The sequence below is a fragment of the Aotus nancymaae genome, unplaced genomic scaffold (assembly GCF_030222135.1).
Source record: "Aotus nancymaae isolate 86718 unplaced genomic scaffold, 86718_ANA_hifiasm-v0.15.2.pri h1tg000028l, whole genome shotgun sequence".
NCBI classification, from domain to species: domain Eukaryota; kingdom Metazoa; phylum Chordata; class Mammalia; order Primates; family Aotidae; genus Aotus; species Aotus nancymaae.
The window spans coordinates 36151389-36165307 of NW_026988441.1; the positions used below are offsets into that span (position 1 = coordinate 36151389).

Sequence of the window (13919 nt, forward strand, 5' to 3'; positions counted from 1 at the left end):
GTGCTGGGATTGCAGTCACCAGCCACCGCACCCAGCCTGTGTTGAATATTAATGCCTTGCTAATTCTGCACCACCCTCTCCCGACACCATGAGGCCAGGAAGGGGTGGTGGCATGGAGGGGTGGGGTAACTATCCCCATTTTCCAAATGCAGGAACTGGGGCCAATGAGCTTGTATGGCCCAGGAGAGGAATATCATTTAGAGCTGCAGCTCTGGAGTTTAACGGGTCCAGGTTTACATCTGGGCTTCCTAGCCCCTTGTTAGTTTCCTGCCGTGGTGGTTTTTTTTCTTTCTGTTGTTCCCCAGGTTGGAGGGCCAGGTGATTCTAATCACTTCTTACCTGGTTTCTGATCACCTCCCAGATTGGAGGGGCAGGAAATGCTTTGGGGTCAAAGTGGCTGCAGGAAAAAGGATGAGGTGGCTGGGCACAGTGGCTCACGCCTGTCATCCCAGCACTTTGGGAGGCCAAGGTGGGTGAATCATGAGGTCGGGAGTTCAAGACCAGCCTGGTCAACCTGGTGAAACCCTGTCTCTACTAAAAAAAACTACAAAAATTAGCTAGGTGTGGTGGCAGGTGCCTGTAATCCCAGCTACTTGGGAGGCTGAGGCAGGAGAATTGCTTGAACCCAAGAGGTGGAGGTTGTAGTAAGCCAAGATTGCGCCACTGTACTCCAGCCTGGGCAACAGAATGAGTCTCCATCTCAAAAAAAAAAAAGAAAAGAAAAAAAAAGAAAAAGGGTGATGTTAAAGAGATGAGCCCATCTTTGGCAGAGCCTGGAAGTGAAGAAGGTATATCTAGAGGAAGCCCTTCTCCTGCAGGCTGGGCTCACCACCAGCTCCAGTGACAGTGGGCTCAGAGAGAATCTCTAAGTCTGCTCTGTACAGGACATCCGTCAACAAGGAACCTGGAGAGGGCAGCCTCCAGCCTCCCTGGTCTGGCAGCATAGGACATACCTCTACAAAGCTAAAGAGTTTGCCATCCACACCCAGCCACAGCCCCACGTAAACCGCTGTGTCCCCAGCACCTGCCAGGAAGGGTCAAGACCAGGAAATCACAGAGGTTTTTTCTTCTAGAACAAGAAGGGAGATACTGGGGCAAAAATAGATTAACAGGCCAGGTGTGGTGGCTCATGTCTATTAATCCCACCACTTTGGGAAGCTGAGGTGGGCAGATCACTTCAGATCAGGGGTTTGAAGTCAGTCTGGCCAAACCCTGTCTCTGCTAAAAATACAAAAATTAGCCAGGGCCGGTGGTGGGCACCTGTAATTCCACCTACTTAGGAGGCCAAGGCAGGAGAATCACTTGGACCTGGGAGGCAGAGGTTGCAGTGAGCCCAGATCACACCACTGCACTCCAGCCTGGGCATCAGAGTGAGACTCTGTCTCAAAAAAAAAAAAAAAAAAAGAAAGATTAACAGCAGCTGGGATTCAGGACATGGGCAGATGTTGTTTTTCATATTTGTTGCCACATATGTCCTAGATATATGGCATTCAATGATGATTAATTTTTCTTTCTTTCCTTATATATTTATTTATTTTTGAGACAGAGTCTTGCTCTGTCACTCAGGCTGGAGTGCAGTGGCACCATCTTGACTCACTGCAACCTCCACCTCCTGGGTTCAAGTGATTCTCCTGCCTCAGTCTCCCAAGTAGCTGGGATTATAGGCACGCACCACCACGCCCAGCTAATTTTTTGTGTTTTTATTGTAGAGACGGGATTTCACCATGTTGGCCAGGCTGATCTTGAACTCCTGACCTCAAGTGATCTGCCCACCTTGGCCTCCCAAAGGGCTGGGATTACAGGTATGAGCCACCATGCCCGGCCCTGGGAACATGTTTACATGGACTTTGTCCACTTTTTGTTTAAAACAAACTAAGGGTAACTTAGATTTGCGAACCAAAAAAAAAAAAAAGAAAAGAAAAACAAAGCAAGAAAACATATTGAAAAAAAACCACAAAGTGTTCTGAGGTTGCTTTTATTCCAAGAACTCTGTGATGTCTGTCCAGATATCATTGGCATCTACTTGTGTCCCTATGGGACCTACACACAACAGCACGAGCACCATGAGGGCTTTCTCGACCCGTGTGAGCCCTGGTCCCCCAGTCAGTCAATGTGACTGAGTCCACCATTGAGGCCAGCCTGGCTGGTCCCAAGTGGTCCCTCTGCATCCCCAGCTCCCCGGCCGAGGAGTGAAGCTCCATGCCCTTCTGTCCACGCCTCCAGGGTCTGTGCGTGTCCTGCGGCCCTGATCTCAGGGGGCAATGTGTCCAACCCCCCTGCACTCAGAAAAAGGGCTTCTCCAGTCGTGGTCTTCTCCGTCCATGAGGTTCCAGATGGCCCCTCCTTGGAGCCCCTGCCCAGGCAGGGAGTGCCCACATCCTCGGGCAGAGCCTAGAGTCACCATCCTCTGTGAGCCTGGGACCAGGCCCTGCCAGAAGGCTAGGAGGCTGCCCCTGCTGCTATGGGCTGGATCAAGATGGTAGTGGCCTGCAGTGGGTAGTAGCGGCCCCGCCAGGTCTTCCAGAAGATTCCCTTCTTACGCTCCTGCCGATGCTGTGGGATGGAGCGGAAGTACTGGCCGTTGAGGTTGGAATGGCTGCAGGTGCCAAACCACCAGCCTCCTGCCAGGGTCAGGAGAGAAGGAACATGGTCAGGTCTTTGGGCCACGAATGGGACTGGAAGGAGATGGGGATGGAGTGGAGGATGAGACAGGTTGGGGACCAGGCTGGGCTTTGGACTTAACTTTTTTTTTTTTTTTAGACTAAGTCTTAGTGTTACCCAGCCTGGAGTTCAGTGGCATGATCTCGACTCATTGCAACCTTCACCTCCCAGGTTCAAGGGATTGTCATGCCTCAGCCTCCAGAGTAGCTGTGATCACAGGCACTCGCCACCACACCCGGCTAATTTTCAGTCTTTTTTTTTTTTTTTTTTGAGACTGAGTCTCACTTTATTGCCCAGGCTGGAGTACAGTGGTGCAATCTCAGCTCACTGCTACTTCTGCCTCCCAGGTTCAAGGGATTGTCATGCCTCAGCCTCCTCAGTAGCTGAGATTACAGGCACCCACCATCACACCCAGCTAGTTTCTGTATTTTTAGTAGAAACGGGGTTTCACTATGTTGGCCAGGCTGGTCTCGAACTCCTGACTTCGGTTGATCCACCTGCCTCGGCCTCCCAAAGTGCTGGGATTATAGGCGTGAACCACCATGTCTGGCCTTATTTTTAGGTTAAAAAAAAATTGTTTTTGGCCAGGTGTAGTGGCTCACGCCTATAATCCAAGCACTTTGGAGGCCAAGGCGGGCAGATCACCTGAGGGCGGGAGTTTAAGACCTGCCTGACCAACATGGTGAAACCCCATCTTTAAAAAAAAAAGAAAAAAGAAAAAAGAAAAAATTGTTTTTAAGACAGGGTGTGGCTCTGTTGCCCAGGCTGGAGTGCAATGGTGTGGTCATGGCTCAATGCAGCATTTGCCTCCTGGGCTCAAGTGATCCTCCTACCTGAGCCTCCCAAGTAGCTAAGACCACAGATGTGAGCCACTGTGCCTGGCTTTTTTTTTTCTTTTGAGGCAGGGTCTCACTCTGTCGCCCAGGCTTGAGTGCAGTGGCGCAATCTCGGCCCACTGCAGCCTTGACTTCCTAGGATCAAGAGATCCTCCCGCCTCAGCCTCCTGAGTAGATGGGACCACAGACATGCACTACCATGCCCAGCTAGTTTTTTGCATTTTTAATAGAGATGGGATTTCACCATGTTGCCCAGGCTGGTCTCCTGGGCTCAAGTGATCCACTCGCTTCAGCCTCTCAAAGTGCTGGGATTACTGTGCCTGGCTAATTTTTGTTTTTGTTTTACCAAAATGGAGCCAAAATGGAGTCTTGTTCCCCAAAAGACAGGGTCTGATTCCGTCACTAAGGCTGAAGTGCAATGGCACGATCTTGGCTTACTGCAGCCTCCACCTCCCAGGTTCAAGCAATTCTCCTACCTTAGTCTCCTGAGTAGCTGGGACTACATGCATGTGCCATCATGCCCAGTTAATTTTTGTATTTTTAGTAGAGACGATGTTTCACTATGTTGGCCAGGCTGGTCTTGAACTCCTGACCTCATGATCCACCTGCCTCAGCCTCCCAAGGTGCTGGGATTACAGACATGAGCCACCATGCCTGGACAATTTTTGTGTTTTTTTATAGAGACAGGGTCTCCCTATATTGCCCAGGCTGCTGTCAAACTCCTGGGATCAAGTGATCCTCCCTCCTTGGTCTCCCAAATCGCTGGGATTACAGGCGTGAAGCTACCACACCCAGTCTCAGCCTTTACTTCAGCCCAGGGAGATCCAAGCTGCAGTGAGCTATGATCACACCACTGCACTCCACCCTGGGTGACAGAGCGAGACCATGTTTCTAAAAAAAAAAAAAAAAGAAAAAGAATCCTATGGAGTAGGCACCATTTTAAAGATGGTCGTGTGGCTGGGTGTCATGACTGACACCTGTAATCTCAGCACTTTGGGAGGCCAAGGAGGTGGTGGAATCACTTGAGGTTAGGAATTAAAGACCAGCCTGGCCAACATGGTGAAACACTGTCTCTACAAAAACACAAAAACTTAGCCAGTCGTGCTGGCAGGTGCCTGTAATCCCAGCTACTCAGGAGGCTGAGCCAGGAGAATCACTTGAACCTGGGAGGCTGCAGTGAGCCAAGATCACCATACTTGCTCTCCAGCCTGGGAGACAGCAAGACTCCATCCCAAAAAATAAATAAGTAAATAAAAACAAAGATGGTCAGGCCAGGTGTGGTGATTCACCTGTAATCCCAGCACTTTGGGAGGCCGAGGAAGGTAGATCACCTGCGGTCAGGAGTTCCAGGCCAGCCTGACCAACATGGAGAAACCCCGTCTCTACTAAAAATACAAAACTATCTGGGCATGGTGGTGCATGCCTATAGTCCCAGCTACTCGGGAGGCTGAGGCAGGAGAATCACTTGAACCTGGGAGGCAGAGGTTGCGGTGAGCTGAGATTGCGCAGTTGCACTCCAGCCTGGGTAACGAGCAAAACTCTGTCTCAAATAATAATAATAATAATAAAAAGAAAAAAAAAGAAAGAAAAGAAAGAAAGAGAAAAGAAAAGAAATAATTTTTTTTTTGAGACAGAATCTCAATTTGCTGCCCAGGCTGGAGTGCAGTGACACGATGTCAGCTCACTGCAACCTCTGCCTCCCGGGTTCAAGCTATTCTCCTGCCTCAGCCTCCCAAGTAGCTGGGATTACAGGCACCTGCTACCATGTCCAGCTAAATTTTGTATTTTAGTTGAGATGGAGTTTTACCATGTTTGTCAGGCTGATCACGAACTCCTGACCTCAAGTGATCAGCCCGCCTCGGTCTCCCAAAGTGCTGGGATTACAAGCGTGAGCCACCACGCCTGGCCAGTCGAGACCCTGTTAAGTATGGGAAAACTGAGGCCAGAGTGGCTAAGTCAGTGGCCCGGTCATGCACATGGCTTGTAAGGAAGAGCGGGTAGGAAATAGATGCACTTTGGGTTGAAGGCAGGACAGAGCAGCAGAAGGGTGAGGAGGGGAGGCACTGGCTGGGTGTGGCCTGGCAGAGTCTGCTCACCAGAGAGGCTCTTGGCGCAGTTCTTGTCCCCGCGGAGGTCGTGATCTTGGTCCCAAGTGGAGAAGGGCACAGAGAGGCCGCTGGGCGAGACAGCAGTGGCACCCAGCTGACCGGCCATGGACGAGGTGAGCTGCAGGCTGTAGGCCGTATCCTCACCACCCAGGTGCACAGGGAACTGCAGCAACTCGGTATTGCCATCCCAGTCCCGCATCTGCACGGCCAGGCGGCTGTCATGGTCCCCCGTGATGCTGTGCACCTTCTCCAGGCCCAGCCAGAACTCGCCTGGAGTGGGAGAGGCCACTCAGTGAGGCAGGGCCACCTCTAAAGGTCCCTCTTCTTCCCCTGCCTCTGTCCCCGCAGGAAATACCCACCTTGGGGATCCCCGAATCCCGCCTTGTAGGCTTCCCAGGGCCGGTTGAAGTCCACAGAGCCATCGTGGCGCCTCTGAATTACTGTCCAGCCTCCATCTGTCCAGAAAGGTACAAGGTCACCAGGAAGTCCTTCCTCACAGGGGACCCCACTCCTTCATCTGGCTCCCAAGCACCAAACCCCCTCCAAACCCAGGATGACAGCAGCTCCCTCACTCATCCCTGAAGGACTAGAGAAGGGTGGGTCAGAGGGAGGAGTATTATGGGCTGGCCTTGGGAAGATCTTTGTTCCAAGAACCCAGCAGGGAATGAGGGAGGGAGGGAGAGGGCAATGGAAATCTGAGAGGCAAAGCCTCTCTGGGCCAGCTGAACTGGTTTGTCCCCTGCAGTTCTCAACCACAGATCCCATGTTATAATGGAAAGGGATCCTTCTCAATGGAAAAAAAAGCTGCATTTTTTTTTTTAAGAGATGGAGTCTCACTCTGTTGCCTAGGCTGGTGCACAGTGGCGCAGTCTCAGCTCATTGCAACTTCTGCCTCCTGGGCTCAAGTGATTTTTGTGCTTCAGTCCCCCGAGTAGCTGGGATTACAGGATCCTGCCACCACACCCGGCTAATGTTTGTATTTTTGGTAGAGATGGGGTTTCACCATGTTGGCCAGGCTGGTCTCAAACTCCTGACCTCAAGTGATTCACCCACCTCAGCCTCCCAAAGTGCTGGCAGTTCAGGTATAAGGCTGAATTTCTTTTTTTTTTTTTTGAGATGGACTTTCACTTGTGTTACCCAAGCTGAAGTGCAGTGGTGCACTCTCGGCTCACTGCAACCTCCGCCTCCCGGGCTCAAGCGACCCTCCTGTCTCGGCCTCCTATGTAGCTGGGACTATAGGGGTGTGCCACCATTCTCAGCAAAGGCTTTTATTTGTTATTTTTAATTTTTTTTCTCTCTCTTTTTTTCTTTTACAAAAGTTTTTTAAAGACGAGGTCTCGCTAAATTGTCCAGGCTGGTCTCGAACTTTTGGACTCAAGTAATCCACGTGCCTCAGCCTCCCAAAGTGCTCTGATTACAGGCATGGGCCACTACACCCAGGCACGGGCTGCATTTTAAAGAAAAGAGGCTGGGCACAGTGGCTCATGCCTGTAATCCCAGCCTTTTGGGAGGCCGAGGTCGGTGGAGCATTTGAGGTCAGGAGTTTGAGACCAGCCTGACCAACATGGTGAAACTCTGTCTCAACTAAAAATACAAAAATTAGCTGGGTGTGGTGGCTGTGCCTGTAGTCTCAGCTACTGGGGAGGCTGACACAGGAGAATCACTTGAACCCAGGAGGCAGAGGTTGCAGTGAGCTGAGATCATGCCACTACACTTCAGTCTGGGCAACAGAGTGAAACTCTATCTCAAAATAAAATAAAATAAAATAAAAATAAAAAAAGAAAAGACATCCAGGCAGGCACAGTGACACATACCTGTAGTCCAAGCTACTCAGAAGGCTGAGGTAGGAGGATTGCTTGAACCCAGGAGTTCAAGACTAACCTGGGTAACACATCAAGACCCTGCCTCTAATTTTTTTTTTTTTCCCCAATTTAAAGAAAGGCAACTGGGCCTGTGGGGAGAGCGCCCCCTGGTGGGCTAGCACACCCTACCTGAGGTCATATTGCAGTTCACCAGGAATGGCGGAGACCCCTGAGGCTGGATCTCAAATAGTCCACTCTGCCTCTCCCCGTTCTGGAACAGCTCCTGGCAATCCCTGGGCAGCCCTGCAGGCAGATAAAGAGGGGAGCTGAAACAGGAGGGCAGACTCTGGGGTCTCGGGAGCCAGGCATGTCTGGAGGATGAGCAGTGGATGACCAGGGAAGTAAAAGGCAAATACGATCTCATGACCACCCCTCTGCCATCTGCCTAACCTCTTCCATGGCTCCCTATGGCCTTCCTCAGCATAGTCCACAAGGCACCTGGAGGACCAGCTCCTGTCCCCATCCTCCTCCTGCCATGCTGTACCACACCCTTTCGGGCCACACAGGCTTTTTTCTCACCCTTGTACCATACACCCTCCTGCCACAGGGACTTTGCACATGCTGTTTCCCTGCCTGGGACTCTCTTTCCTCACTTCTGTCTCCGGGTGCCAGCTTCTGGAAGGATGCCTTGCCTTGCCTCACCCCCAGACCAGGCCAGAGCTCCCCAAATGGGAAATGAGCAAGGACTTCCAACTCCTGGACACTGGGCTCATTGAGTGGTCTCTCCACTGACTGAATGGAGACTCCATGAGGTCGGGGACAAGGAGCAGCTCTGCCCACAGCCTGGCACCAGCATCCACACAGGCCCCAGCACATAGCAGCTGCTCAGTAAAGACTTGATGAATGGGCTGGGTGAGGTGGCTCACACCTGTAATCCCAGCACTTTGGGAGGTCAAGGTGGGCAGATCAACTGAGGACAGGAGTTTGAGATCAGCCTGGTCAACATAGCCAAACCCCATCTCTAGTAAAAATACAAAAATTAGCTGGATATGATGGCGGGTGCCTGTAATCCCAGCTCCTCAGGAGGCTGAGGCAGGAGAATCACTTGAACCTGGGAGGCAGAGGTTGCACTGAGCTGAGATCATGCCATTGCACTCCAGTCTGGGTGACACAGTGAGACTCTGTCTCAAAAAAAAAAAAAAAAAAAAAAAAAGACTTGGATGTGTAAAAATTAGATGGATGTGGTGGTGGTGTGTTCCTGTAATCCCAGCTACTCGGGAGGCTGAGGCAGGAGAATCACTTGAACCCGGGAGGCAGAGGTTGCAGTGAGCTGAGATTGTACCACTGCATTCCAACCTGGGCAACAGAGTGAGACTCTGTCTCAAAAAACAAACAAACAAAAAAGACTTGATAAATGAATGAATGAATGAATGAGACAGCAGGGCCAGAATGGGGAGGAAGAACTGTGCTGAGCAAGAGGGTCTCAGAGGCTCTGCCTGGGGTCCCAGCTGCTAGAGGGAGACCAGGCAAGATTGAGGAGAGAAAGAGGGAGGGAGGAGGAGAGGATTGCATTGAGCATGTCTGGAAGCTCAGATGCTCCAGACTGGGAAGAACCGCCCCGAGTCCAGCCGGAAAAGTAGGGGAAAGGTCGAAGTGAGTCTGCACGGCAGGGGTGGAGGCCAGCCCAGAGTGACAAGGAAGACGCTTTCCTGCCCCTCAGGCATCTCCCCTTTCCCCTACTTTCCTCCCATCCAGTAAGGATGGGCACGCAGCCAAACCACCAGTGTGGCTTCCATTAATACGCCAGCTGTTTGCCTTCCCAGCTCTGAACTTTCTCCTACTTGGCAGGCCTGAGTCTGGGAGTCCCAAACCCGCAGAACCCCTGCCCCCTTCCACCGAATTTCCCAGCCAGGACCCCAGGACCAGTGGCTTCCCCACTCTTCTGCTAGAAGCCCCTCATCCTGGAATGGTGGCTTGCGAGGGTGGACAGTACCCAGACCACACCAAGATCCCAGCCTTGGCGGGGGTGGGGTGGGGAATGGAAGGAGCAGGAGCTTGAAGAGGAGAAAGCCCTCAGGTGTACAGTGCTGGAAGCCTGCCACTGACCCTAGGGTGTGAGGGGGGGATCCAAACTTTCACCCAGTTGGCTGTGGACAGCCACAGATGCAGGGTAGGACAAGGATCTCAGGGAAACCGCGTGGGGCCATGAACTTGGAGTGAGAACTTTGAGCCTATGTGAGACACATGCAGAAATGCTGTCATTTGAGATTAATGGAGATTTGGGAATAAAGGACCTAAAACTTGTGATGGCAGCAAAAGCCCACTTTCTGCGGCGGCAGGCTGGGGGTTGGGGGAGTCGGGGGGTGAGGGAGGAGAACAAGAGGAGGAGGAGGAAGAGTTGGATTTGCAAGATGCAAGAGTGAGTGTTTCTGGCCTGGGAGCTGGGAGTTCCCAGCCCTAATTCCCACACTCCAAGACACTGTGGAGGGCTGAAATCTACAAACACCCCTACCTGGCACCTTCTGCTCCATGACACCCTCCCCTAGAAGGTTCTAACCTTCAGGATGGCACCCCTGAACCACATTACTACCTTCCCCAGCACCCCCGCAGCTCAGGTCCCTCAAGATGTCTCTCTCTCTATATATATATATATATTTTTTGAGACGGAGTCTCACCCTGTTGCCTAGGCTGGAGTGCAATGGCGAAATCTCGGCTCACTGCAACTTCCGCCTCCCGGGTTCAAGCGATTCTCCTGCCTCAGCCTCCTGAGTAGCTAGGATTATAGGTGCGTGCCACCATGCCCGGCTAACTTTTTGTATCTTTAGTAGAGAAGGACCATGTTGGCCAGGCTAGTCTCGAACTCCTGACCTCATGATCCACCCGCCTCAGCCTCCCAAAATGCTGGCATTACAGGCGGGAGCTACCACACCCGGCACCTCAAGATACCTCTTTCTCCACCTCTGTCCCAATTAGTGACCAGCAGGGCTTCAGGGAGAGCCCACTGGCTTGCAGGGGAGAAGGGTGGGGTGGCCTGGCTGGGCAAGGTCAGGGCTGGGGAAGGAGTTGCCCCCTCAGCCCTGACCCAGAGACTGGTGGGCCCACAGGGACTCCAGGCCAGGACATCTCCTCCTTAAGGTGGACCTGACAAGGAGAGGATCAGCAGTGACAAGTGATAGGGTGGGGTGGCTGCCAGAGGGCCTTGAGGGCCAGACACTCACGGTGCAGGCGGCTAGCATTGTGAGCCACGTCAACTGGCTGGGCCATCTTGGGCAGCCTCTTTCCTCGGGCAGGCTTGGCCACCTCACTGTCTAGGTGCGTGGGGGCCAGGAGGCCAACCTGGGATGGGACAGGAGGAGGGTATCAGGTCATGCCTGGCCCCATGTCCCCACCCACAGGTCCAGTTCTCACCACCTCCCTCCCCACCTAGGATCCCAGCTATCAGAGGGACCTGTTCTCCCCTGGCCTTAGGGTACCTGGCTTTGCAGACTCTGAATCCGCAGGTGCTGCTTCTCCAGGTGCCGCTGCTGCTGGGCCACCTTGTGGAAGAGTTGCTGGATCCTGCTGTTCTGAGCCTTGAGCTGTGTCTGGGGAGGGGTAAAAACCTTGGTAAGGACCTGGCTTGCCTCCTCCAATCTATTCATTCATCCACTCATCCATCCTTCCAAATCTCCATTCTTTGAGGCCAGGTAGGGGAGTCTATCTTATTTTTTTTCACCCAAAGACAGTCTCATTCTGTCACTAAGGTTAGAGTGTAGTGGTGCCATCATAGCTCACTGTAGCCTCCAACTCCTGGACTCAAGCGATCCTCCTGTCTCAGCCTCCTGAGTAGCTGGGACTACAGCTGTGCAGCTCCATGCTTGGCTTATTTTTTATTATTTCAGATAGAGTCCTGCTCTGTTGACCAGGCTGGAGTGCAGTGGTGCGATCTTGGCTCACTGCAGCCTCTGCCTCCCAGTCCAGGCGATTCTTGTGCTACAGTCTCCCAAGTAGCTGGGATTACAAGTGCCCACCACCACGCCTGGCTAATTTTTGTATTTGTATTTGTATTTTATTACTTTTTTTTTTTTTTTTTTTGAGGAGTCTCACTCTGTCGCCCAGGCTGGAGTGCAGTGGTGCAACCTGGCCTCACTGCAACTCCGCCTCCCAGGTTCAAGCGATTCTCCTGCCTCAGCCTCCCAAGTAGCTGGAATTACAGGTATGCGCCACCATGCCCGGCTAATTTTTTGTATTTTTAGTAGAGATGGGGTTTCTCCATATTGGCCAGGCTAGTCTCAAACTCCCGACCTCAGGTGATTGGCCCACCTCGGCCTCCCAAAGTGCTGGGATTACCACCGCACCCTGCCATTTTTTAAAAAAATTTTATTTTTGGCCGGGCGCGGTGGCTCAAGCCTGTAATCCCAGCACTTTGGGAGGCCGAGGCGGGTGGATCACGAGGTCGAGAGATCGAGACCATCCTGGTCAACATTGTGAAACCCCGTCTCTATTAATACAAAAAAAATTAGCTGGGCATGGTGGCGCGTGCCTGTAATCCCAGCTACTCAGGAGGCTGAGGCAGGAGAATTGCCTGAACCCAGGAGGCGGAGGTTGCGGTGAGCCGAGATCGCGCCATTGCACTCCAGCCTGGGTAACAAGAGCGAGACTCCGTCTCAAAAAAAAAAAAAAAAAAAAAAAATTTTATTTTTAATTTTATTTATTTATTTTTTTGGTGGAGAAGAGACGGGGGGCTCGCTATTTTGCTTTAGGCGGTCTTGAACGCATAGCCTCAAGCGAATCTCCCTCCTCGGCTTCCTAAAAGAAAACCATCGTTTGAGGCCAGGGATCCCAGGAAGCCGCAGTTGCGCTTCCCTCCCTCTCCTGTCCATACCCTTCCAAGCCAGGAGGGCCAGTAGCGGCGCGGAAAACCAGCACCGGTCGCACGTACCTGAAGGCTGTGAAGGACCTCAGGGTCAACCTCGCCGCTGGAGACCCGGCTCCCGGGGTTTAATGGGAGCGCGGTGGACCCCTTGGCTCCCTGGCAGGCGGACCCGCAAGCGCTCAGGCGCCGCTCCAGCGCGCTCAGCTGACCGCGGGTGCGTTCCGCGTGTTCCCGCAGCCCCTGGCCAAGCTGCAGGAGTCCGTGCGCCAGGACATTCATCTCGTCCCAGGACGCAAAGCGTGGCGACTTGGACTGCACGGGGTCGGCCTGAGCGCTCAGCAGCCCAGCAGTGGCGGCGCACAGCACTAGGGCTGCTCCGGCCGTCGGAGTACCGCGCATCCTCTCAAGTAACCTGGGAGCGGGGTTGCGGGGGCTGTCGGGGACGCTGGGGCTTGAGGTGCGAGGGCTGGAGACGCGGAGGACCGGGAGCGGTTACCCGCTTGGTTGCAGAAGCCACTGGAAAGAATCGGATCGAAGTCGTGGATCTGCTCAGCTCGACTTCTGCTCGCCGCGCCCCAGGACGGTTTTTATAAGTTGGGAGCGGAGTGGGCGGGGGAGCCTTGTAGGCGGAGTGCGGGGAGTGCCGGGGGCAGGGCGTGTGGCCGGGGGTGGGGTCCTGTGCTTTGCAGGCCTGATAGTTATGCGGCCTGAGGGGGCGCCCTGGGAGTGCAAGGCTCGGGCAGGACTTCCCATGCGAACCGTGGGAGACGTGACTCTTCCTTCCCCCACGGTGCCCGCCTCTAGGCTGTGGAATTCCAAGCCCATCACTCGGCCCTCGCCTTGCCCAGTGGGGGAGACGGCACTCGCTTAGCCCGGACGGGAAGTCATTCCTGACCTCCTGGTTCCGCAGGTCAGAAGCAGGGGGAGAGGGCCCGGCGCGGTGCTCACTCCTGTAATCCCAGCACTTTGGGAGGCAAAGGTGGGCGAATCACCTGAGGTCAAGAGTTCCAGACCAACCTGGCCAACATGGTGAAACCCAGTTTCTACCAAAAATACAAAAAATTAGCTGGGTGTGGTGGCGGGCGCCTGAAGTCCCAGCTCCTCAGGAGGCTGAGGCGGGAAAATCGCTTGAACCCGGGAGGGAGTTTGCATTGAGCTGAGATCGCTCCACTGCACTCCATCCTGGGCGACAGAGCGAGACTCCGTCTCAAAAAAAAAAAAAAAGAACTGAGTTCAGCGGGATGGGGCAGGAAGCCCAGGACTCACCAAAAGTCCCCGCCTTCTGGAGGCTTCCTATGACCTCCATCCCAGGAAAGACTTCTCTGGGCTTGCCTGTTCCTTCCCGCGAAAGGGTTCGTTATCGCAGCTGTGTTTATGAGATTCTTCGAGTTCCATTTCTCCCCTGATCCAGATATTAGGAGTGCCTTAGCAGCAGGACCTGCATCAGGGCCTCACTCCCCATAGCCTACCCTCTACCGCCAGGGTCCTCAGTGTCCTGATCTTTGTCTATAATAAAGCAGGAACTTAGAGAATGGAAAGAGGAGACACAAGGAAGGGAGGAAGCCAGGGCGGTTGTCCATGCCTATGGTCCCAGCTACTTGGGAGTCTGAGGAGGGAGGCTCACTTAAGCCAGGAAGTAGAGGCTGCAGTGAGCCAT

General features: G+C 53.2%; 1 protein-coding gene across 1 annotated transcript; it reads right to left on the minus strand.

The window, feature by feature from the left end:
• Positions 1-1940: 1940 nt before the first annotated feature.
• Positions 1941-12825, minus strand: ANGPTL4 (angiopoietin like 4). The gene is made up of 7 exons (XM_064380724.1): positions 12329-12825; positions 10881-10991; positions 10626-10743; positions 7597-7710; positions 5965-6060; positions 5594-5875; positions 1941-2621 (listed from the first exon to the last, which is right to left on the minus strand). The coding sequence occupies exons 1-7, from the start codon at positions 12659-12661 to the stop codon at positions 2440-2442; spliced, it is 1236 nt and encodes a 411-aa protein (XP_064236794.1). The 5' UTR covers positions 12662-12825; the 3' UTR covers positions 1941-2439.
• Positions 12826-13919: the final 1094 nt, after the last annotated feature.

Excerpts from the sequence above, each read along its gene's own strand:
- ANGPTL4 (XM_064380724.1), bottom strand. The coding sequence starts at position 12,661 with ATGCGCGGTACTCCGACGGCCGGAGCAGCCCTAGTGCTGTGCGCCGCC. Across the intron at positions 10,992-12,328 it reads AGGTCCTTCACAGCCTTCAG|ACACAGCTCAAGGCTCAGAA; the intron begins GTACGTGCGACC and ends ACCCCTCCCCAG. Across the intron at positions 7,711-10,625 it reads CAATGCTAGCCGCCTGCACC|GGCTGCCCAGGGATTGCCAG; the intron begins GTGAGTGTCTGG and ends ATCTGCCTGCAG.